At 56.2% G+C, this 23740-nt stretch overlaps 1 protein-coding gene across 1 annotated transcript in view; it reads left to right on the plus strand.

Moving 5' to 3' along the window:
* Window positions 1-23740, plus strand: part of LOC144752988 (E3 ubiquitin-protein ligase TRIM39-like) — a 239784-nt gene that overhangs the window by 172766 nt on the left and 43278 nt on the right. The window contains exon 5 of the mRNA XM_078640799.1: window positions 23437-23486. Within this exon, the coding sequence (XP_078496925.1) occupies window positions 23437-23486 (50 nt within the window). The remainder of the gene's footprint in view (window positions 1-23436; window positions 23487-23740) is intronic.

A 23740-nucleotide genomic window follows, 5' to 3' on the forward strand; every position in this document is an offset into this window, starting at 1 on the left:
CTCCTCTAGTCAGTGCAAGGGAACTACTCCGTAAGAATAACCCCTGCTCACCCTCTAGGTTGCGTGGCGCGAGCAGACCAGGCTAATCCTCAGGGCGATGGTTAAGCATTTATGATCACATACAGTAAACCCACTGACCCACCACAGACGGACACCAGTCGTAAGGTTGTATCAAAAATACGTAGACTTTATGTAAAAATACTTCATATGCTGGATTATCACAAGACCATGTAACGTTTAGCGATTGAGGCCACCAGATTTGAATAGGCAATAGTTCTTAAGTGTTCTTGGTCAGCAAGGTACGCTGAGGGTCGATGCGCGCTTCGCGCTGGAGAAGCGACCGGTTGATGAATGATGGACGACAGGGAAAACAAACGTTGCGGACCCTGGATCCGATGTGAACTCGGGATCGAGTTCAAGTGTACCTTGCGTTGTGTCCGAGGCGTTTCAGGCGTGGCCACTGGTGAGGGCGGACCCGGGACGAGGCCGGCGGTACTCCGAAGGATCTATCTGGCTCGGAGCCCCCTCGAGGTGCGAGGCGGGTGAACGGGACGGTGGGGAGGGTTGTGGTCATCCGGGGTCTGGTGCAGCTCACGGGGCGAGGCGCCGTTCAGACTTGTAGGGCGTCGCGTTCTCGGGCAGACGGGTGCAGCACCAGGCCTCCGGTACCAACATACGGAAGGCCTTTCTTGAGGTGCGGCACGAGCCTTGGTATGCAGGAGGGCAAAGAGAGACAGTCGGGTACTTATCGACGTACGGACCGTCCGGTGCTATCAGATGTGCTCCGTGCAGATTCCGGCGGGAGAAGATGGGAGGCGCCCAACGCGCGCCTTAGCCGGCGAGGTGACAGGAGAGTGGGCGGCCCGGCACTGAAGCGGAGGGCGGCTCAAGCTTGAGCGGGGCTCTCTGCGGCGGGGCGACCAGGCTCCGAGCTGTCACGACGAAGGCACCAGAGTCACAACTCCGGCGAGGGAAAAGAACTTAAGGCCCAACAGCAGACGGGCACAGGCAGAATACAACCCACTGGTCCTGATGTTCAGTTCAGGGGGCAAGCTCGAGATCAATCCCTTGGAGATAGTTTCAGGCACAAGTCTTCAAACTCCTCTCTGGTCTTTTCCTCTCCGTTCTCAGCAAGGCACCACTGCAGGGCAGTCCTTCAGGGCAGGGACCGGTTTCCGTCCTTCAGCTTCTCTTGGTCCTTCTGGTCAGGCAGAGGTTCGTCGTGGTCAAAACAGGATCTCATTTGCTAGGAGCCAGGCTCCTACTTTTATACACAGTTTCTTTTGTCTTTGCAGGCCAGGGGGCCTGAACCTGGTTCAACCCGGTTTTGGAGTACTCTGTTGACAGGAAGCTCCCGTCTTCTTTCAGGGTGCAGGGCAGGGACATCAGACGCTCCGCAGGAGGTGGAGCCAGCATTGTGGTGGTGGAGCACAACCCTATTCAGAATCAAGGACTACTCCGCCCACCCATCCTGGTGTAAGCACTCTATTCACCACCTGGTAGCCCAGACCTGTCCCCGGAAATTCCCCAGCCCTGTCACTCACACAAACCAGACAGCAGATACACATCCTGGCAGAGGCGGGCTGAAATAGTTAGGCGAGCAAATGCTAACTTTCTAAAAGTAGCATTTGCAAACACAGGATTTTAAAATAAACCTTGCTAAAGGAAGTATTTTATTATTCTGAGTTCAGGCATACTAAACTTGACGTGCCACCGTGTTCCCTGAGCCTGCTGGGACTATAGCGTGTAATAATTCCGGCAACCCATCCTGGCCTATGAGAACAGGTAGCCCTTCAATAGTGAAAAATGAAAAGGGCGGTAATTCACTATTAGGACATGCTGCACACATCATGGCTTGTCCTGCCTTATGCTTACAATGCACCCTGCCTGTAGGCCTACCATAGGGTTGACTGATATGAAGTTAAGGGAAGGTTTAGGGACTGGCAAGTGTGTGCACTTGCGCAGTCAGCGTGACAGTACCAGACTGTACGCAGGGTCTGCAAAGGCGGACCCTAGACACATCGTACGAGGCCAATTATGTGGGTGGCACAACCAGCGCTGCAGGCCCACTAGCGGCATTTGTATCTACAAGCCCTGGCACTCCTTGTGCATGTTACTGGGGACTGACAGTAAGCCAAATAAGCCAATCATGGAAATCAATTACGGATACACTTTACATTGGGAGCACTTGTACTGCGGCACGGATTGGCCGTGGCGCTGTGCCCTGAGCAGCGAACACCAGCAAAACATCTGAGGCAGATCAGCAAAAAGTGGGAGGGAAACTCACGCCAAGGTGCCAGGTCTCCTCCAGCTGAACCGTGAGGAGAACTTCCCTACCCCAGGGTGTTCCTCATCACTGAGGCGGAAAAATCTAGATAGACCGTCAGCATTGGCGTGGTCTAGGCCAGGGCGATGTTCCACCGTGAAGTCCATACCCTGTAGGGAAATGGACCACCTCAACAGCTTCGGGTTCTCAGCCCTCATCTGCATCAACCATTTGACGGGCCTGTGGTCTGTCTGAGCCCGGAAGTGAGACCCAAACAAGTAGGGTCTTAGCTTCTTCAATACCCAGACCACAGCGAAAGCTTCTCGCTCAATCGCACTCCACCTTTGTTCCCGTGGAAGTAACCTCCGTCTGATGAAGGCTACAGGTTGGCCCCAGCCCTCCTCAATCATCTGTGAGAGAACAGCCCCTACCCCATGCTCTGAAGCGTCTGTCTGCACTAGGAACTCTTTGGAGAAATCAGGAGCCAGGAGCACGGGGCCGTGCACATCGCAGTCTTCAGGGTGTCAAATGATTCCTGATCACTTTCCGGGGTTGTTTCTTCGAAGTCAGCTCTGCAAGGGGGCAACGATGCTGCCATACCCCTTGACAAACCTCCTGTAGTACCCGGTGAGTCCTAGGAAGGCCCTCACCTCCGTTTGGGTCTTGGGGCGTTCCCAAGCCAGGATGGTCTGAATCTTGGGTTGGAGAGGCTCCACCTGGCCGCTCCCAACCTGGTGTCCCAAGTACACCACGGAACCCTGCCCGATCTGACACTTGCTTGCCTTGATCGTGAGGCCTGCCTTGCACACTTCCCAGCGGTGTCGCAAGTGTTCTTCCCATGTGCCGCTGAACACTGCGATGTCATCCAGGTAGGTGGCGCTGAACTCGGTCAGCCCAGCCAACACCTGGTGGACCAATCTCTGGAAGGTGGCAGGGGCATTCTTCATCCCAAATGGCATAACCCGGAACTGGAAATGCCCATCTGGTGTTGAGAATGCTGACCTTTCTTTGGTCCCTTCAGTCAAGGCGATCTGCCAGTACCCAGATGTTAAATCAAACGTGCCAAGGTACCGGGCAGCCCCCAACCGATCGATGAGCTCATCAGCTCTCGGGATGGGGTGCGCATCAGTCTTCGTGACCGAATTGAGTCCTCGATAGTCCACACAGAACCGGAGTTCGGGTGTGGCTCCCGGCATTGCAACCTTCGAGACCAAGACCACTGGGCTGGCCCAAGGACTGCTGGAGGACTCCACCACCCCAAGAGCAAGCATCTTCGAGACCTCCTTGATGCAGGCTCTCACCCTGTCAGTCACTCGGTAAGCCTTGTGCTTCACCGGCAAACTGTCTCCAGTGTCCACATAATGAACGCACCAATCTGTGACACTTGGAACCAGGGAGAACAGGTCTGAGAACTGCCCCAGCAGCTGGCGGCAGTCACTCTGTTGCTCAGGGGTCAGGGAGGGTGAGAGGTTAACTCCATCCACTGACCCATCTCGCTCGGAGGCTACCAAGAGGTTCGGTCTCCACCTCCATTCCGTCATCGGTTGCCAACAGCATGCCCACTTCGGACCTCTCCAAGTGGGGCTTAAGGCGGTTAACATGTAGGACCCTCAAAGGGTTCCTGGGAGATTGCAAGTTCACCAGGTAGGTGACATGACTCTTGCGCTCCACAACCTCAAATGGACCTGTCCACTTATCCTGAAGTGCACAAGGCTCCACTGGGGCGAAGACCCACACCTTTTGTCCAGGTTGAAGCTCTACCAGAGTGGCATTCTGGTCGTACCACCGCTTCATCTCTTCCTGGCTGGCTTCCAGGTTTGCCTCAGCAAGTTGCCTGAATCGCCTGATCTGTTTTCGGAAGGCCAGCATGTAACTGAATACACTCTGGGGAGGTTTCCTGGGAGATTGCTCCCAGCCTTCCCTAACCAGACTCTGAGGTCCTCTGACCGGGTGACCGTACAGAATCTCGAAGGAACTGAACCCGAGCGACTTCTGGGGTACCTCTCGGTATGCAAAGAGCAGGCATGGCAAGAGGACGTCCCACTTACGCCTCATTGGACCTTCTAGGCCCATGATCATGCCTTTTAGAGTTCGGTTTAATCTCTCAACCAACAAGTTTCCTTGGGGGTGGTAAGGGGTGGTGAACTTGTAGGTTACAACACACGCTTGCCAAAGGGATTTCATATACTTGGATATGAAATTGGTGCCCCTGTCAGACACCACCTCTAGAGGGAATCCCACTCTGGAGAAAATTCCCATCAGCGCTCGTCCCACCACGGGGGCCGTCACTGTTCTCAGAGGGATGGCTTCAGGGTACCGGGTAGCATGGTCCACCAAGACCAGGATGAACCTGTTGCCCATGGCTGTCTTGGGGACCAGAGGCCCCACAATGTCAATTCCCACTCGCTGGAATGGGGTACTACCTACGGGGAACGGCTGGAGGGGAGCCTTGTGCTTCCCTCCACTCTTACCACTTGCCTGGCAAGTCTGGCAGGTCCTACAGTGAGCATATGAGCTCCTGTGCATTTGGGGCCAATAAAAGTGGGTGACAAGCCTGTCATAGGTCTTTTTTCCCATCCCCAAATGTCCTGCTAAAGGCACATCGTGAGCCAGCCCCAGTAGGAAGGCTCTGAACTTCTGGGGTACCACCAGCGCACGGGCTGACCCAGGTTCAGCAACCTTAGGCTCTGAATACAGCAGGTCGTTCTCCCAGTAGACTAAGTGTTTTCCAGACTGGACACCATTGGCCTGGTCTGTAGCCTGCTGCCCGCATACCCACGAGAGAAGGGCATTCTTTCTGCTCCTTGCAGAATTCCTCCCTGGAGGGGCCTCCTTCTTGCTGCCAATGGGTCCGCTCAGGCAGGTCCCCCAGTTCGGCGATCTGTTCCCGGGTAGGCTCCAGGGCATCCTCCTGGAGGTCTGCCTCCTCCTGGGCCGTGGGAACTTCGGGGGCCGGCTCTCCGCGCCCCCTGCACCTTCTCTCTAAGGCCGGTTCCTGGGCCTCTCCTTCAGGCTCCAGGACTTCTTGGACACCTCTACTGGCTGCCATGGACCGGGTGGTCACGCACGCCCAGTCGGGTAGACCCACCATCCGCAGATGAGTCTTTTTCTCCACCATTCCCCAAGGGGAGTTCTCCAAATCATTCCCTAGCAAACAATCTACAGGCATGGAGGTCCTCACAGCGACTTGCAGAGAACACCCCCCCCCCCCCCACACTCAAAGGCAACCTGAGCCATCGGACACTGGCTCTCGGAATTGTCAGCAGTGACAAGCCGGCAGAATGCATGCGGTACTACCTGCTCTTGAGACACCAGGTGCTGCCGGACGGCAGTCACACTGGCCCCTGTGTCTCGAAGAGCCTCCGTTTTCTTACCATTGATGGTCACTACCTGCCCATATTTCTTAGTGTTAGTGGGTAGGTAGTTTTCGGGGACCATCTCACTGTCTCCTAGCAAGACTAGGGTCATCTGTACGGGATCCCCAACCTCTTAGACGGCTACTTCCTCCCCAAAATTTACACTAGCCATTTGCCGGGGTGGAGCACCAGTATGTGCGGGTTTTCCAAATAGTTGACACTTAGGATCAGTGGCAATGTGACCCTGGTCGCCACACCTGTAACAGGTGATGGGCCCTTTCTGAACAGGTCTACCTGTCGGGCCCCGTTCTGCTTCGGGGGTGGAGGAGGGTGATAACCTTTCCCTTGGTTTGCTTGGGGATTACTTTGGGGGCCTTTTTGGAACCCTTTCTGTTTTGCCCTGTACCCCCCACTCTTCTGCTGGGGACCCTGCCCACCTTTGGCTGAGTCTCCCACTGGACCCTTGTGGACGCTGGTGCTGAGCCAGCGGTCCGCTTCCTCAGCAAGCTTCCTCAAGTTGGACAGCTTGCTATCGATCAGGTGCTGGCGTAGCTCAGGAAAACTGTTGGACCCGGCCTCGTAGCGTGGTCCTACCCCTCCCGCATGGCGGGCCCCGGACGACATCCGCCCTCCATCCAGCCCGGGTCAGCCTCGGGCACACCTCTGCATGACCTACAAACCACCAGATCCGCCACCCGGCGGCCCACAACCACTGACAAGGCACACTCGGGCCGCCCCAGCATTACCGGTCCGGTGCCCACCCCGGACCTTCATTCCAGGCCCGACGCCATCTTGGGCCCATCACGTCACAGACACGTGGTCCCGGCCCAGCCACGGCCCCAGCGAGCCGCCATCGAGGCACCAAGAGCCCTCCGGGTGGTAGAGTGGCCACTCAACCAGAGACAAGGAGAGGGGAGTTTCGATGGCTCTCCAACCGTCCCCGGATGCCTGGTTTCGATCGGCCTCCGGCCTCCCTGAGCGCTGGCTCCACCCCCTGCTGGGTGTCTGGACACCATCATCCCGGCCCCTCTGACCCCCGGGCGAGAGGGTCCGGACATCAAAGGACTCCAGACCTATATCTGGGCCAGCCCCGGAGTAGGACGGCAGTTGTATCCCGGAGTCGAGAAGCCCTGCTGACGCTGTCGCGGCGGACCCTGAGACGAACTCACCTTGCTCTTCTACCTGGAACCTGCTGGCGCTGCCGTGGTCCATCTTCGCTGTAACCACCTTGGAGCCTGCTGGCGCTGCCGCGGTCCACATTCGCTGAACCATCTTGGAACCTGCTGGCGCTGCCGCGGTCCACCCTCGCTGAACCATCTTGGAGCCTGCTGGCGCTGCCGCGGTCCACATTTGCTGAACCATCTTGGAACCTGCTGGCGCTGCCGCGGTCCACCCTCGCTGAACCATCTTGGAACCTGCTGGCGCTGCCGCGGTCCACACTCGCTGAACCATCTTGGAACCTGCTGGCGCTGCCGCGGTCCACACTCGCTGAACCATCTTGGAACCTGCTGGCGCTGCCGCGGTCCACACTCGCTGAACCATCTTGGAGCCTGCTGGCGCTGCCGCGGCCCAACCTTCCGGACCCCCCCAGCTCGAGGATTGAGAGCTGTGCGTGGAGTCTCCATGCAACCGACCATCTAAAAGACTGTCCCGCTACCTTGCCCTTTTGTCACGAGACTTTCCAGATCTCGGGATCTGCTGAATATATTGAAACGATACTTATTGCCAGATAAAGATTGAATACTCTACCTACGTGTGGTGTACATTTGTAGTGGTGTGGTTACTCTGCTGTACGATTCTAGGAGAGGGCCCTCACGTCGGAGGCCCCTCGACATCGCTCGGTCCCTTCTCTGAAGGAGGGGTAGACCTAGGGGTGGTCAGTCAGACACCTTCTGCCTCCCCCGGGTTCGCCTTTCTAACATTGGTGGCAGGCGCTGCGATCCGAGCCAACGCAAAATCGTACAGAGAGTGATCTACCCGCTACGACGGAAAAACACACAGAGACCATGACGACCCAAGGAACCAACCTACCTGCCGAATTCCAGAAAGAGAAGATAGAAGAATACAGCCACAAAGAACTAAAACAATTCTGTAAAGACATGGGTATCGCTACCACTGGCCTGAGCACAAAAGAGGACTTCAAATTGGCCCTACAAGCCTGGGTGGAAACCCGAGACAGACCACCCCAAGAGGAGAATAGCCCGAACGGGCAACAGGAAACCAGCGCACCCCCGACGGGGGAAAGAACCGCAACACTAAACGCGGACCTCATCTATGAAGACGCTCGAGAACGAGAGCGCAACCGGCTACACGAATTGGAGCTTGCACGACTCCGGCTAGACGGAGAACTCCAGCTAGCGGAGAAAAAGATAGCCCTCGAGCAACTACGGCTGGAGGGGGATCTAGAAGAGAAACGGAGACAACGTGACCTTGAAGAAAAACGACTAGCATATGAACACGAACGAGGCCTGAGAGAACTAGAAATCAAAGCCCAGATCAACGAAGATAGCGAGGCCGGGGCCAAGACCTCGGCCCCTCCCGTGGACACCAAGGTTCACCTACCGAAAGATGTAGTCAAAGAATACTACAAGAACGATGATATCCAGCAATGGTTCAAAGCCTACGAGGTGGCCATGACCGCCCATCGGGTGCCACTGAAGGATTGGGGCGCCGGCCTGTGGGGAAAGTTCGTCAACGAAGGGAGGGACGCCCTGCTGGAACTCCCTGACACCGAAATGACCTCCTATGAACACATGAAAACGGCCCTACTCACGCGCTACGGACTCACCCCCGAAATGTACCGGCAGAGGTTCCGAGACTGTAAAAAAATCCCCGGTACCACTTGGGTGGAATATGTGAACTTTTTTAGCAGAGCCTTCGAGGGGTGGGTCAAAGGCAGTCCGGTCACTACCTACCAGCAGTTGGTCGACCGTATGTTATGGGAGCACCTCTCCAACAACTGCTTCATTGAACTACGACAGCACCTCCTCGACAGCAAGTTGACCGAGCCGCGAAAGCTAGCGGTCGAAGCAGATCGGTGGGCGAGCAACCGCGTCCACCGGAACACCACAGGAGAATACGGACGAGGGTCCCCGGGGAACCACCGGCCGCAAGGCGGCGCCTCTGGCATCAGCCGAGGCCGAGACCTCCCGCCGTGGTCTTCGCCCGCCTCCTCTACGCCAGCCTCCAGCCCGAGGGGGACCCATCCAGCCCGACCGGGGCCACGCCCCAACGTTACGTGCCACAGATGCCAGCCGCTGGGTCACTATGCCAATGATCCTCTCTGCCCCATGAACCAGCGGCCCGGCCACACCGGGCCCCCCGGTCGACAAATCACTGCAGCCGCTCTGAGCGAAGAAAAAGATGAAGAAGAGGTCCCTATGGAACCAGAAGAATGGGAGCCCGCGGCCATGTGCCTCGCCTCCCTGGGCGACAAAGACATGATCCCCCGAGACCAGATTCCGATCAACACCCAGAAGTACCGCCAGTGGGTCACCATCAACGGACGCCGGGCCGAGGCTCTCCGTGACACGGGGGCCAGCATAACCGCCGTGCGCTGCCATCTGGTGACTCCAGAACAAATCTTGCCCCACGTTCTGTGCCCTGTCCGGTCAGCGGACAATTCCGAGAGCCTGTGCCAGATGGCTCGTATCCCCTTCGAGTGGGGAGGAGTGTCTGGCCTGCTGAAAGTCACCGTCCGAGACGATGCCCCGGTGGACTGCCTCCTAGGGAACGACCTGGAAAGTTCCCCCTGGGTGCAGATCGAGCAAAGAGAGCATCTGGGGATGCTAGGCCTTCCTGAATGGGTTTGCGTAACTACCCGATCCATGTCCACCCGGGACGTCGTCCCAACCGAAGACAATCTGCCCGAAGAACCTGAATGGCCGGCACCTCCGCCACCCGCCACTGCCACAGCCGAACCCGAACTGGGGCCGCAGGGCCCCAGCCATGAAGAACTTCCCGAGCTCGGGCCCCTTCCCGAACTAGCCCAGTGGCGCCAAGAAGGGGGCCCCACCCGTGAGCAGTTCCGTCGGGAACAAAAGACATGTCCTTCCCTTGAGGGACTCCGACAACAAGCCGCCACGCAAGCCACAGGAGACTCCTCGGGGGTCCCACTGGATCTATTGGGACCAGGACCTCCTGTACAGTGAACAAAAGATCGCCGAGCTGGGGGCCGGCCGAGTGCTAGTCGTCCCCCTCCACTTCAGAGACTTTCTCTTAAACCTGGCACATGATGTGCCCCTCGCCGGGCACCTGGGGCAGGACAAAACCTACAGCCGCCTGGTGACCCACTTTTATTGGCCGAAGATGCGCAACGATGTGTACAACCACTGCCGAACCTGTCCGACCTGCCAAGCCAGCGGAAAGAGTGGGGGGAAAATCAAGGCCCCACTCCAACAGTTTCCCGTGGTGACCACTACCTTCGAGCGAGTAGGGATCGACATCGTGGGGCCCCTGCATCCTCCAACCTCTCAGGGTCACCGCTTCATCCTCGTCCTGGTGGACCATGCCACCCGTTACCCAGAAGCTATCCCCCTCCGGACTATCACAGCCCCCGTAGTGGGTCGAGCGCTAATGGGGATTTTCTCTAGAGTCGGCTTCCCCCGAGAGGTCGTAAGTGATCGGGGCACAAACTTTATATCGAAATATATGCGGTCCCTGTGGCAACAGTGCAGGGTCGCGTATAAGTTCACCACCCCGTATCACCCTCAAGGGAATGGACTAGTGGAGCGATTTAATAGGACCCTGAAAGGAATGATCAAGGGCCTAGAAGAGCCCCTCCGGCGCAAATGGGACATTCTGCTGCCTTGCCTCCTGTTCGCCTACCGGGAGGTACCCCAGAAGTCCCTGGGGTTCAGCCCCTTGAACTATTATATGGACACCCTGTGCGAGGCCCCCTCAGCCTGGTCAAGGAAGGCTGGGAGCTGGCCGCCTCTGATACTCCGCCCGATGTTTTCCGATACCTCTTGACTCTCCGCAACCAGACTCGGAAGTTCCGGGAACTGGCCGAAACCAACCTGAAGGCCAGTCAAGAGGAGATGAAGCGCTGGTATGATGAAAATGCCTCGTCCATTGAATTCGAGCTGGGCCAACAGGTCTGGGTCATGTCCCCGGTCGACCCCGGCGCCCTCCAGGACATATGGACGGGGCCCTTCAAAGTGGTGGAGCGCAAGAGCCCCGTCACCTACCTAGTGGACATGGAGTCCCCCCGGAACCCCCTCCGGGTCCTACACGCCAACCGGCTCAAGCCCCACTTTGTCCGCACCGAACTGAGCCTGTTGTTGGCTACCGATGACGAGCCTCTACCAGACCTCCTGAGCACCTCCGAGAAAGATGGCTCCGTCGAGGGAGTCTCCCTCTCTCCCGCGTTGACACCCAAACAGCCCCAGGACTGCCCAAACTGCTGGGTCAATTTGCGAACTTATTTTCCCTCACCCCCGGAGTCACCCAGTGGTGTGTTCACGACGTCGACACCGGGGACAGTCCGCCCGTGCGGCACCGAGCCTACCGCGTCCCCGACCGAGTCCGGGCATGCATCCAAGCCGAAGTTTCCAAGATGCTAGCCCTAGGGGTAGTCGAACCCTCAGACAGTCCATGGGCCAGTCCCGTCGTCCTGGTCCCTAAGGCCGCCGCCCCCGGAGCTGCGGTTCTGTGTCGACTACCGGGGACTGAATGCCGTCACCAGGACCGACGCCCATCCCATTCCCCAGGCGGATGAACTGATCGATCGCCTGAGAGCCGCCAGGTACCTCAGTACCTTCGACCTCACGGCCGGATACTGGCAAATCGGCCTCACGCCAGGGGCACAAGAACGATCCGCTTTCTCGACCCCCGATGGCCACTTCCACTTCAACGTGATGCCCTTCGGTATGAAGAATGCTCCGGCCACCTTCCAGAGACTAGTGAATCGGGTGCTGGCAGGGCTGGAAGAGTTCAGTGCCGCCTATCTGGACAATATTGCGGTGTACAGCCTCTGTTGGGACGAGCACCTGACCCACCTCTGGAAGGTCCTGACGGCCCTCCAACGGGCCGGACTAACAATAAAAGTCAGCAAGTGCCAGATCGGTCAAGGGTCCGTGACCTATCTGGGACACCAAGTGGGGAGCGGCCAAGTGGCTCCCCTTCAACCCAAGATCGACGCCATCCAGGCCTGGGAGCCCCCCGTCACCCAGACCGCCGTCCGAGCCTTCCTGGGGCTCACGGGATACTATCGGCGGTTCATAAAGGACTATGGGAGCATTGTGGGGCCCCTCACAGAACTAACCTCCAAGAGACTACCCCCGAAGGTGCACTGGACCCCCGAGTGCCAAGTAGCCTTTGAGACACTAAAGACTGCCATGTGCACCGCCCCGGTGCTCCAGCCCCCCGACTACAGCCGAGAGTTCATCGTCCAAACTGACGCCTCGGAACACGGCATTGGGGCCGTACTCTCCCAAATGAACTCTGACGGAGTCGACCTCCCTGTGGCCTTCATCAGCCGGCGTCTGCTGGCCCGAGAACAACGATGGAGCACCATCGAGAGGGAAGCATTCGCCGTTGTATGGGCCCTAAAAAAACTCCGGCCCTACCTCTTCGGCACCCACTTCCGAGTACAGACCGACCACCGGCCCCTGCGGTGGTTGATGCAGATGCGGGGCGAGAACCCGAAGTTGCTACGTTGGTCCATCTCCCTCCAAGGGATGAACTTCACCGTGGAGCATCGCCCTGGCAACGACCACGCCAACACTGACGGCCTCTCCAGATTCTTCCGCCTCGGCGAGGAGAATCCCCAAGAAGATGGGTGACTCTCCCCTGCCTTCAGCTGGAGGGGACGTGTGTTGGACCCGGCCTCGTGGCGTGGTCCTACCCCTCCCGCATGGCGGGCCCCGGACGACATCGGCCCTCCATCCAGCCCGGGTCGGCCTCGGGCACACCTCTGCACGACCTACAAACCACCAGATCCGCCACCCGGCGGCCCACAACCACTGACACGGCACACTCGGGCCGCCCCAGCATTACCGGTCCGGTTCCCACCCCGGACCCTCATTCCAGGCCCGACGCCATCTTGGGCCCATCACGTCACAGACACGTGGTCCCGGCCCAGCCGCGGCCACGGCCCCAGCGAGCCGCCATTGAGGCACCAAGAGCCCTCCGGGTGGTAGAGTGGCCACTCAACCAGAGACAAGGAGAGGGGAGTTTCGATGGCTCTCCAACCGTCCCCGGATGCCTGGTTTCGATCGGCCTCCGGCCTCCCTGAGCGCTGGCTCCACCCCCTGCTGGGTGTCTGGACACCATCATCCCGGCCCCTCTGACCCCCGGGCGAGAGGGTCCGGACATCAAAGGACTCCAGACCTATATCTGGGCCAGCCCCGGAGTAGGACGGCAGTTGTATCCCGGAGTCGAGAAGCCCTGCTGACGCTGTCGCGGCTGACCCTGAGACGAACTCACCTTGCTGTTCTACCTGGAACCTTCTGGCGCTGCCGCGGTCCATCTTTGCTGTAACTATCTTGGAGCCTGCTGGCGCTGCCGCGGTCCACATTCGCTGAACCATCTTGGAACCTGCTGGCGCTGCCGCGGTCCACCCTCGCTGAACCATCTTGGAGCCTGCTGGCGCTGCCGCGGTCCACATTCGCTGAACCATCTTGGAACCTGCTGGCGCTGCCGCGGTCCACCCTCGCTGAACCATCTTGGAACCTGCTGTGCGTGGAGTCTCCTTGCAACCGACCATCTAAAAGACTGTCCCGCTACCTTGCCCCTTTGTCACGAGACTTTCCAGATCTCGGGATCTGCTGTATATATTGAAACGATACTTATTGCCAGATAAAGATTGAATACTCTACCTACGTGTGGTGTACATTTGTAGTGGTGTGATTACTCTGCTGTACGATTCTAGGAGAGGGCCCTCACGTCGGAGGCCCCTCTACATCGCTCGGTCCCTTCTCTGAAGGAGGGGTAGACCTAGGGGTGGTCAGTCAGACACCTTCTGCCTCCCCCGGGTTCGCCTTTCTAACAAAAATAATTACTAGAAAGTGCTCCCACGCCATTAAATCAAGAAGCCCTTGAAAATCATTCACTTTGCTATCCTTCACCCAACCATCCAGTGTTCTGCAGAAAGTCACATACTCCACATACGTGTCCCCAGGAATCTTAGTACAACTGCTAAACCTCTGTCGATACATTTCCGGGGTTAACCCAAACCTGGTCATTAAGGCATCTTTCATGTGTGGGTAGGAATTGTAAACATCAGAGGGAAGATCTAGCAGGGTGTCCCGCCCCTCAGTAAGGAACCGCCCCCACAACCCCGCTCCCCAATCTTTCTCAGGGACCCGATGGGAGGACATGGCTACCTCGTAGGCCCGAAACCACTGCCCTATGTCATCCCCCTTAAAGTATTCCTTCACCACATCTTTCGGTAAGTGGACCCTTGACTTTACCTGCACCGGCGTTGTGCTGCCACCAGAGGGAGTTGTTTTCAAACATTTTGCTTTCAGCTCCAACTCCTTCACTCTCATTTCATAATCTAACTGGAGTTTCTTTTCCTCCATTGCCAATCTTTGTTTTTCCATCTCCATCTGTCCGTTCAATCTTGTCATCTCTACTTCATACGCTCTGGTTGCAGCCCTGTCCGCCAGCTCCTCTGACGACAGGACTCCGTGCATCTCGACAAGGCTGTCTGGTGGATCCACCACCAGCTGATTCTCTGGCTCTCTCGACCCCTTCCAGGCTCTCAGTGCCTTGATGGTTTGGGCTTTGTTTTTGCACCCGGTTTGGTCTACTCGGAACTTCAGGCACAAACCTTTTAGCTGCTCTACTTTGTAATTTTCAAGCCCTTCCCAATCGACATCATCTAGTCCAGAGATGATAGAGGCTGCTCTCACGGGGAGTGAACCAGGCATGATTCAAAGAATCGAGATCTCTCGACAAGAATTGAAAGACAATAAATCTGTGGCTTCGTTATAGGTCTGCTCTCACTTTGTGGTGATCGGTAATTCACTGTACATAAACCATGAATGCAAATTCGAAATCCTCACCCCTGCCACCAATATTAGAATCTGAGGTCTCTGGTTGGCACAGGTATGCACTTGTGACAAGCAGGGACCTTCTCCTCTAGTCAGGGCAAGGGAACTACTCCGTAAGAATAACCCCTGCTCACCCTCTAGGTTGCGTGGCGTGAGCAGACAAGGCTAATCCTCAGGGAGATAGTTAGTTAAGAATTTATGATCACATACAGTAAACCCACTGACCCACCACACACGGACACCAGTCGTAAGGTTGTATCCAAAATACATAGATTTTATGTAAAAATAATTCATATGCAGGATTATCACAAGACCATATAACGTTTAGCGATTGAGGCCACCAGATTTAAATAGGCAATAGTTCTTAAGTGTTCTTGGTTAGCAAGGTACGCTGAGGGTCGATGCACGCTTCGCGCTGGAGAAGCGACCCGTTGATGAACGATGGACGACAGGGAAAACAAACGTTGCGGACCCTGGATCCGATGTGAACTCGACATTGAGTTCAAGTGTACCTTGCGTTGAGTGTCCGAGGCGTTTCAGGCGCGGCCACTGGTGAGGGCGAACCCGGGACGAGGCCGGCGGTTCTCCGAAGGATCTATCCGGCTCGGAGCCCCCTCGAGGTGCGAGGTGGGTGAGCGGGACGGTGGGGAGGGTTGTGGCGATCCGGGGTCTAGTGCAGCTCACGGGGTCTGGTGCAGCTCACGGGGCCTGGTGCAGCTCACGGGACGAGGCGCCGTTCAGGCCTGCAGGGCGTACTACCTCTTAGCACGCTAGGTCTTACCTGTGTATCTGTGTGGGGCGTTGCGTTCTCGGGCAGACGGATGCAGCACTGGGCCTCCGGTACCAACGTACGGAAGGCCTTTCTTGAGGTGCAGAACGAGCCTTGGTATGCAGGAGGGCAAAGCGAGACAGTCTGGTACGTAACGACGTACGGACCGTCGGGGGCTATCGGATGCACTCAGTGCAGATTCCGGCGGGAGAAGATAAGAGGCACCCAGCGCGCTCCGTAGCAGGCGAGGTGACAGGAGAGCGGGCTGCCCAGCACTGAATCGAAGGGCGGCTCAAGCTTGAGCGGGGCTCTCAGCGGCGGGGCGACCAGGCTCTGAGCTGTCACGACCTTAGGAGGGGCGAAGGCACCAGAGTCAAAACTCCAGCGAGGAAAAAGAACTTAAGGCCCAACAGCAGACGGGCACAGGCAGAATAGAAACCACTGGTCCTGGGGTTCAGTTCAGGGGGCAAGCTCGAGATCAAGCCCTTGAAGATCGTTTCAGGCACAAGTCTTCAAAGTCCTCTCTGGTCTTTTCCTCTCCGTTCTCAGCAAGGCACCACTGCAGGCCAGTCCTTCAGGGCAGGGACCGGTTTCCGTCCTTCAGCTTCTCTTGGTCCTTCTAGTCAGGCAGAGGTTCGTCGTGGTCAAAACAGGATCTGATTTGCTAGGAGCCGGGCTCCTACTTTTATACACAGTTTCTTTTGTCTTTGCAGGCCAGGGGGCCTGAACCTGGTTCAACCCGGTTTTGGAGTACTCTGTTTGACAGGAAGCTGCCGTCTTCTTTCAGGGTGCAGGGCAGGGACATCAGACGCTCCGCAGGAGGTGGAGCCAGCATTGTGGTGGTGGAGCACAACCCTATTCAGAATCAAGGGCTACTCCGCCCACCCATCCTGGTGTAAGCACTCTATTCACCACCTCGTTGCCCAGACCTGTCCCAGGAAATTCCCCAGCCCTGTCACTCACACAAACCAGATATTAGATAGAGCGACCACTGCGCCTCTACCGGCCTGGTCGCCCCCACGCTCCGCCTGTTCCCGCTCCTGTGCCTACCTGCTCCTGTGCCTGCCGCCGCAGCCGCCGACGCCGCCTGCTCCCTCCTCCCTCCGCCAGCGCCCCAGCCGCCGCAGGGCCGCCCGCCAAGCCCGCACTCAATTTTCCCGCCGCTGCCAGCCCGCGGCCCCGCCCCCCCCCCCCCCCAGCCGATTGGCTAACCCGCTCCCGCCTCCCCGCAGACCCTCCCTACCGGATCCCTTCTTAAGGGGACCCAGACCCCAACTAGGGAGCGACCACTGCGCCTCTACCGGCCTGGTCGCCCCCACGCTCCGCCTGTTCCCGCTCCTGTGCCTACCTGCTCCTGTGCCTGCCGCCGACGCCGCCTGCTCCCTCCTCCCTCCGCCAGCGCCCCAGCCGCCGCAGGGCCGCCCGCCAAGCCTGCACTCAATTTTCCCGCCGCTGCCAGCCCGCGGCCCCGCCCCCTCGCCAGCCGATTGGCTAACCCGCGCCCGCCTCCCCGCAGACCCTCCCTACCGGATCCCTTCTTAAGGGGACCCAGACCCCAACTAGGGAGCGACCACTGCGCCTCTACCGGCCTGGTCGCCCCCACGCTCCGCCTGTTCCCGCTCCTGTGCCTACCTGCTCCTGTGCCTGCCGCGGCAGCCGCCGACGCCGCCTGCTCCCTCCTCCCTTCGCCAGCGCCCCAGCCGCCGCTGGGCCGCCCGCCAAGCCCGCACTCAATTTTCCCGCCGCTGCCAGCCCGAGGCCCCGCCCCCCCGCCAGCCGATTGGCTAACCCGCTCCCGCCTCCCCGCAGAACCTCCCTACCGGATCCCTTCTTATGACGTCCCCAGAGCGACCGCGCAGCGGACGCATGCAGCGGGAGCACCGATTGAGCGCCGAAGGTGCGCCAAAGGTAAGCCCGTCTGCGCCCGTCCGCGCCTGGACCGCGCCCAGCGCCAGGACCCCTGGCCCCCGCAGTCACCAGCCCTCCCGCCGGACCTACGCCGCCACCGATCTCTACGCACTCAACGCCGGCAGACCTCCGGGCTGCTACCGAGCCACCCCGAGACGCACCCACGGACCCTTCTGCTGCAACGCCTGCAAGTTCACCTGCATCCGGACCTGCACCACTCCAGCAGTGCCCAAGACCTCGACGAGCATCAGCAACAGCCACCTGAATTGCATCCTGCTCAACACCCGCTCGGTCCACAGACACGCCGTCGAGCTCTGGAACCTGCTCGACACCACAGCCCCAGACGTCGCCATTCTCACGGAAACCTGGATGAACGCCTCCTCAGCGCCTGACATCGCCATAGCCATCCCGGACGGCTACAAGATCATCCGGAGGGACCGCATCAGCCAGACAGGAGGAGGCATCGCCATCATCCACAGGAACACCATCCGCATCACGACCAACACCGACGACACCCTCGCACCTGCCGAGCACCTGCACTTCCAGATCCACATCAACCCCAGGACCACCCTCAGAGGCACCCTCATCTACAGACCCCCGGGACCACGCACACAATTCACCGAGGACATCGCCGACTTCGTCAGCCCGCATGCCCTCCCCTCCGCTGACTACATCCTCCTCGGGGACCTCAACTTCCACCTGGAGAACAACAACGACCGCAACACCACCACCCTGCTGGACAACCTCGCCAACCTCGGACTCAAGCAACTGGTGACCACCCCCACCCACTACGCCGGACACACTCTCGACCCCGTCTTCTCCTCCAGCAAGGACATCGCCTTCAGCCACGCCACCGGACTCCACTGGACGGACCACAGCTGCGTCCACTTCAGCTTCAAAAGGACCACGATCCACCACCACCAGCAACAGGTTGCACGCAGAAGCTGGAACAAGATCACAGCCGACCAGCTTGCAACTTCCCTGAGCAAGAACCCACCCACCAGCGCATCGAACCCCAGCCAAGCGGCCACCAACCTCACGAAGTGGATCAGCGACTGCGCAGACGACCTCGCCCCTGTGAGGACCCCGCCTAGCAGACCCGGCAGCAAGAAAGCCCCATGGTTCACCGACGCACTCAAGAACTCGAAGAACTGCAGAGCCCTCGAGAAAGCCTGGCGCAGAGACCCAACACCGGACAACATGACTGCCCTCAAGCTCGCCACCCGAAAACACCACCAACTGTTCCACGCCACTAAGAAAACTGCTTTCAAGGAACGACTGGACAACAACGCACACAACAGCAAGGAATTCTTCAACATCGTTAAAGAGCTCTCCAACCCCAACGACGGAAACAACGACATCACCCCTTCGCAAGACCTCTGCAACTCCCTCGCCTCCTACTTCCACAACAAGATCGCGGACATACACAACAGCTTCAGCACTCAACCGACGCACGCCAAGACCGAACCACCGCCCCCCACCACCACCCTCCGCGCCTTGACCCCGATCAGCACCGAAGACACCATCCGCACGATGAACACATCCACTCCGGATCTCCGACCGACCCTTGCCCTCACCACGTCTTCAACAAGGCCGACGCTGTCATCGCACCCCACCTGCGGGACATCATCAACTCCTCCTTCGACACCGCCACCTTCCCGGAGAACTGGAAGCACGCCGAACTCAGGGCCCTACTAAAGAAGCCATCAGCCGACCCCTCCGACCTCAAGAACTACCGACCCATCTCGCTGCTCCCGTTCCCCGCAAAAGTCATCGAGAAGACCGTCAACAAGCAGCTGGCCGCCTTCCTCGAGACGAACGGATCCCTCGACCTCTCGCAGTCTGGCTTCAGGGCCAACCACAGCACCGAGACCGCCCTGATCGCAGCCACCGATGACATCCGAGCTCTGCTCGACAACGGAGAAACAGCGGCCTTCATCCTCCTAGACCTCTCCGTGGCCTTCGACACCATCTGCCACCGTACCCTAGTACAGCGCCTCAGCAACGTCGGAATCCGGGAGAAGGCGCTGCAGTGGACCATCTCCTTCTTCGCCGGAAGGACACAGAGTCCGCCTCCCCCCGTTCAGATCAGAAGCCACCGAAGTCATCTGCGGCGTTCCTCAAGGCTCCTCGCTCAGCCCAACCCTCTTCGACGTCTACATGAGTCCCCTCGCAGCCATCGCACGACAGCACAACCTCAACATCATCTCCTACGCCGACCACACCCAGCTGATCCTCTCCCTCACCAACGACCCCGCCACCGCCAGAGCCAACCTACACAAAGGGATGAAGGAGGTAGCCGATTGGATGAAGAACAGCTGCCTGAAACTGAACTCGGACAAGATGGAAGTCCTCATCCTGGGATCCTCACCCTCCGCCTGGGACGACTCCTGGTGGCCCCCCGCCAGCGCACCCAAACCAACAGACCACGCACGCAACCTGGGCTTCATCCTGGACTCATCCCTCTCCATGACCAGTCACGTCAACGCCATCTCCTCGTCGTGCTTCAACATCCTAAGCACGCTACGCAAGATCTTCCGGTGGATCCCTACCGAGACCAGGAAGACGGTCACCCAGGCCCTCGTCACCAGCCGACTGGACTACGGCAACTCCCTCTACGCCGGAATCACCGCCAAACTCCAGAAGAGACTCCAGCGGATCCAGAACGCCTCAGCAAGACGCATCCTGGACATCCCCCGTCGCAACCACATCTCCGGACACCTGCGAGACCTGCACTGGCTCCCGGTCAACCAGAGAATCACCTTCCGTCTCCTCACCCACGCACACAAAGCCCTGCACAACCAAGGACCAGGATACCTCAACAGCCGCCTCAATTTCTACGCTCCCAAACGCCAGCTTCGATCGACCGGCCACGCCCTCGCCGCCGTCCCCCGCATCCGAAGAGCTACCACAGGGGGAAGGTCCTTCTCCTACCTCGCCGCCAAGACCTGGAACTCCCTCCCGACCGACCTCCGCCTGACCCAGGACCACCTCGCCTTCAGGAAGCAGCTCAAGACCTGGCTGTTCGAGCAGTAGCGGACCCCCCCCTCCCCAAGCGCCTTGAGACCCTCCGGGTGAGTAGCGCGCTATACAAATGCTTTGATTGATTGATTGATACACATCCTGGCAGAGGCGAGTTGAAATAGTTAGGCGAGCAAATGCTAACTTTCTAAAAGTAGCATTTGCAAACACAGGATATTAAAATAAACCTTGCTAACGGAAGTATTTTATTATTCTAAGTTCAGGCATACTAAACTTGACGTGCCACCGTGTTCCCTGAGCCTGCCGGGACTATAGCGTGTAATAATTCCGGCAGCCCATCTTGGCCTATGAGAACAGGTAGCCCTTCAAGAGTGAAGAACGAAAAGGGCGGTAATTCACTATTAGGACATGCCGCACACATCATGGCTTGTCCTACCTTATGATTACAATTCACCCTGCCCGTAGGCCTACCATAGGGGTGATTAATATGAAGTTAAGGGAAGGTTTACGGACTGGCAAGTGTGTGCACTTGCGCAGTCAGCGTGACAGTACCAGACTGTATGCAGGGTCTGCAATGGCAGACCCTAGACACATCTTACGAGGCCGCTTCTGTGGGTGGTGCAACCAGAGCTTGCAGGCCCACTAGCGGCATTTGTATCTACAAGCCCCAGCACTCCTCGTGCACGTTACTGGGGACTGACAGTAAACCAAATAAGCCAATCATGGAAATCAATTACGGATACACTTTACATTGGGAGCACTTACACTGCGGCACGGATTGGTCGTGGCGCAGTGCCCTGAGCAGCGAACACCAGCAAAACATCTGAGGCACATCAGCAAAAAGTGGGAGGGAGACTCACGCCAAGGTGCCAGGTCTAACACCGACCATGGACCACAATTTGTCAGCATATTTTTTTAAGATTATCTTTCGAAGTGTGGTGTGTCATAATAGGAGAATCACTGTGTTCCATCTTGATACCAATGGTCAAGTGGAACAGTTTAACAGTGTTGTTGAGGAAGCAGTCCAATCGAGTGCCAAAAGTAGTATGAGGTGGAAAATTGTGTTACTTTCTATGCATCTGGCTTATAGAACAGCTCCCAATGATATTCCTTCAGTTAGTCCTTTCGAACTGCTTTGGGGGCGTAAACCTGGGTTGAAATTAGTGCCACTGTGGTTAAAAAACAAGCACAGCACTACTGTTGATGATGTTGAGTTGAATTTTTAATGAAATCCGATGCAAAATGGAGGATTATAAATCCAAAATGAAGCAAGACATGGGTGGCAGAAGGAGTTCGGTCAACAAGCAAAAAGTAAACATTGGTGGTAATGTGCGCATTAAAAGATCCAAAACCGATGAAAAGAGTGTTTGGTCGGACCCCATCCGTGTCATACAAACTTTTAGGAATGCTGTGCGTGTTGAGGGGGGCAATGTATGAAACCTCAACAGAGTCCCTTCGTTCAAGGGTAATGTTGTAAGTTGTGACATTTTAAGAGCAATGTATTTTTGGATGCATCTAATCCTCATCAAAGTGTGAGTATGGGACTTTCTCAAGTTGATGACATCAAAAGGCAAAGAACTTAGTCAACCTGCTAAGTTTGCAGATTATGTTCTTGGTTGGAATTTATATGCGATCAAGACCAGGGAGACCCGGTCGAAACGCGTCATGTTTGGAAGAATGGAGCAATAAACGCACTTTAAGAAAATCGAAACCTGAGTGGTGGTCCATTCCTGTAAGCATCGCTGATCAAGTGTATGTGTGTGTGTGTGTGTGGTGTGTGTGTGTGTGTGTGTGTGTGTGTGTGTGTATATATATATATATATATATATATATATATATATATATATATATATATATATATATATATATATATATATATATATATATATATATAAAAATATTTTCTTTCAAGGGGGAAGGTGTGTTAAATGCGAGCGCGAGAGGTGTTCCTCATGAGGTCGTGAGTGTGTTATTTTATGTTTACATGCGAAGGCTGTTAAGTTCAGACACGCCTTTCCCGGGTCTTTGTTTGCCTTGGAAAACCTCCTGTTGTGTGCTCGCAAGGGGTTATCTTTGAATATGTATGTGGGAATATAGTGCGATTTGTTATGATCCTGCACTTATGAAGCTCCTGTAAATAAAAAAAGAAACCTTACCTTTACTGCTTCCTGTGTTTCCTGAACGGGGACATGCAATTTATGCTCATCTTAACAACAACCTAATGGATTCCAGGTGCATAACTTCAGATATTTTTGTTATAGTAATTCAGAGACTCCAGGGTGCAGGAAAACACAGATTCCAAGCTTCAGGACTTGAGAGATTCCCAGGTGCAGGACCACAGAGATTCCAAGGTCCAGTACTACAGATGTTCCAAGGTGCAGGACTTGAGGGATTCCAAGGTGCATAACTTGGAAAAAGTCCAAGGACTCTAAGGTGCAAGGCTTTAGAGATTCCCAGGTGCCGGAAACTAGATATTAATAACAAGACACACAAATAAAGGCATTTTAAAGTACTGCTAGTTTATTTCCCAGTGGAGTGAACTTTCTTTTCATCTTGCCCTTTCTTTCATCTGCCGCGAGCACTGGACATAGTCTCAGGAAGCCTTCCAGTGCACCGAGGCAACCTTCATTCTAACTCAGACTAGTATGTTTATTCTGAAGGACAGTGCCACCTCATACTCATAAATTCAGCTGTCTCATGGCATCTTTGGCATTGTAGAGAACTCCCTGTATGCACCCTGTTTATTTTAAGTGTCCTCAGACAGTTCATGTGGCGATAATGAGCTTGGACCAGTTTGAATCGAGCTTTGCGAAATAGTATTTTTAACAGTGGACAGACTATATTGGCTCCCAGTCTATGGCCCTTCATCATTGCAATCCGCTTGGGCCTGGTTTGTGGTGTCTTGCACTTTTAGTTGGTTTTTCACCTGTTATTCTCACCCAGTCACTGCCCTGCAGGTTGTAACTGGGTTTCCATGTATCACTGGTGCTTTGATTGTTGTGTGTAATATTAACACACACTGTGCTTTGGTCCACAGGTGCGCCTGTGATTACAGTATTATATATTTCAAATAACTGGGTGTACGTGGTGTTACTTATGTTATCCTAAATACAGTGTTTGTTTTGTAAGACCAACATGATTTATGTGCTGTTTCAGGTGTAATAATGTGAATCCTCAGTGCCCAGAGGTGTTCAAGATTTATAAAGGTAAATATAATTGGCCTTATTATAGATGTTTGATACTATTTGATGAAAGTGACATCGTTTGTTATAGTTATATACTTGAAATACTGCTCATAACATGGCAATACAGCAAAACGTCGATCTATACAACCAGCCCAAGATCAACTATTAATCAGTTCAACTCAAAATTGTACACGCAAAATAAATTATATGTTTTGGGATTGCATGCCTTTGAATTATGGTGAGTTTTTTTTAACATCTCCACAATTTGATAGATC

The sequence above is a fragment of the Lissotriton helveticus genome, chromosome 5_1, assembly GCF_964261635.1.
Source record: "Lissotriton helveticus chromosome 5_1, aLisHel1.1, whole genome shotgun sequence".
NCBI lineage: Eukaryota > Metazoa > Chordata > Amphibia > Caudata > Salamandridae > Lissotriton > Lissotriton helveticus.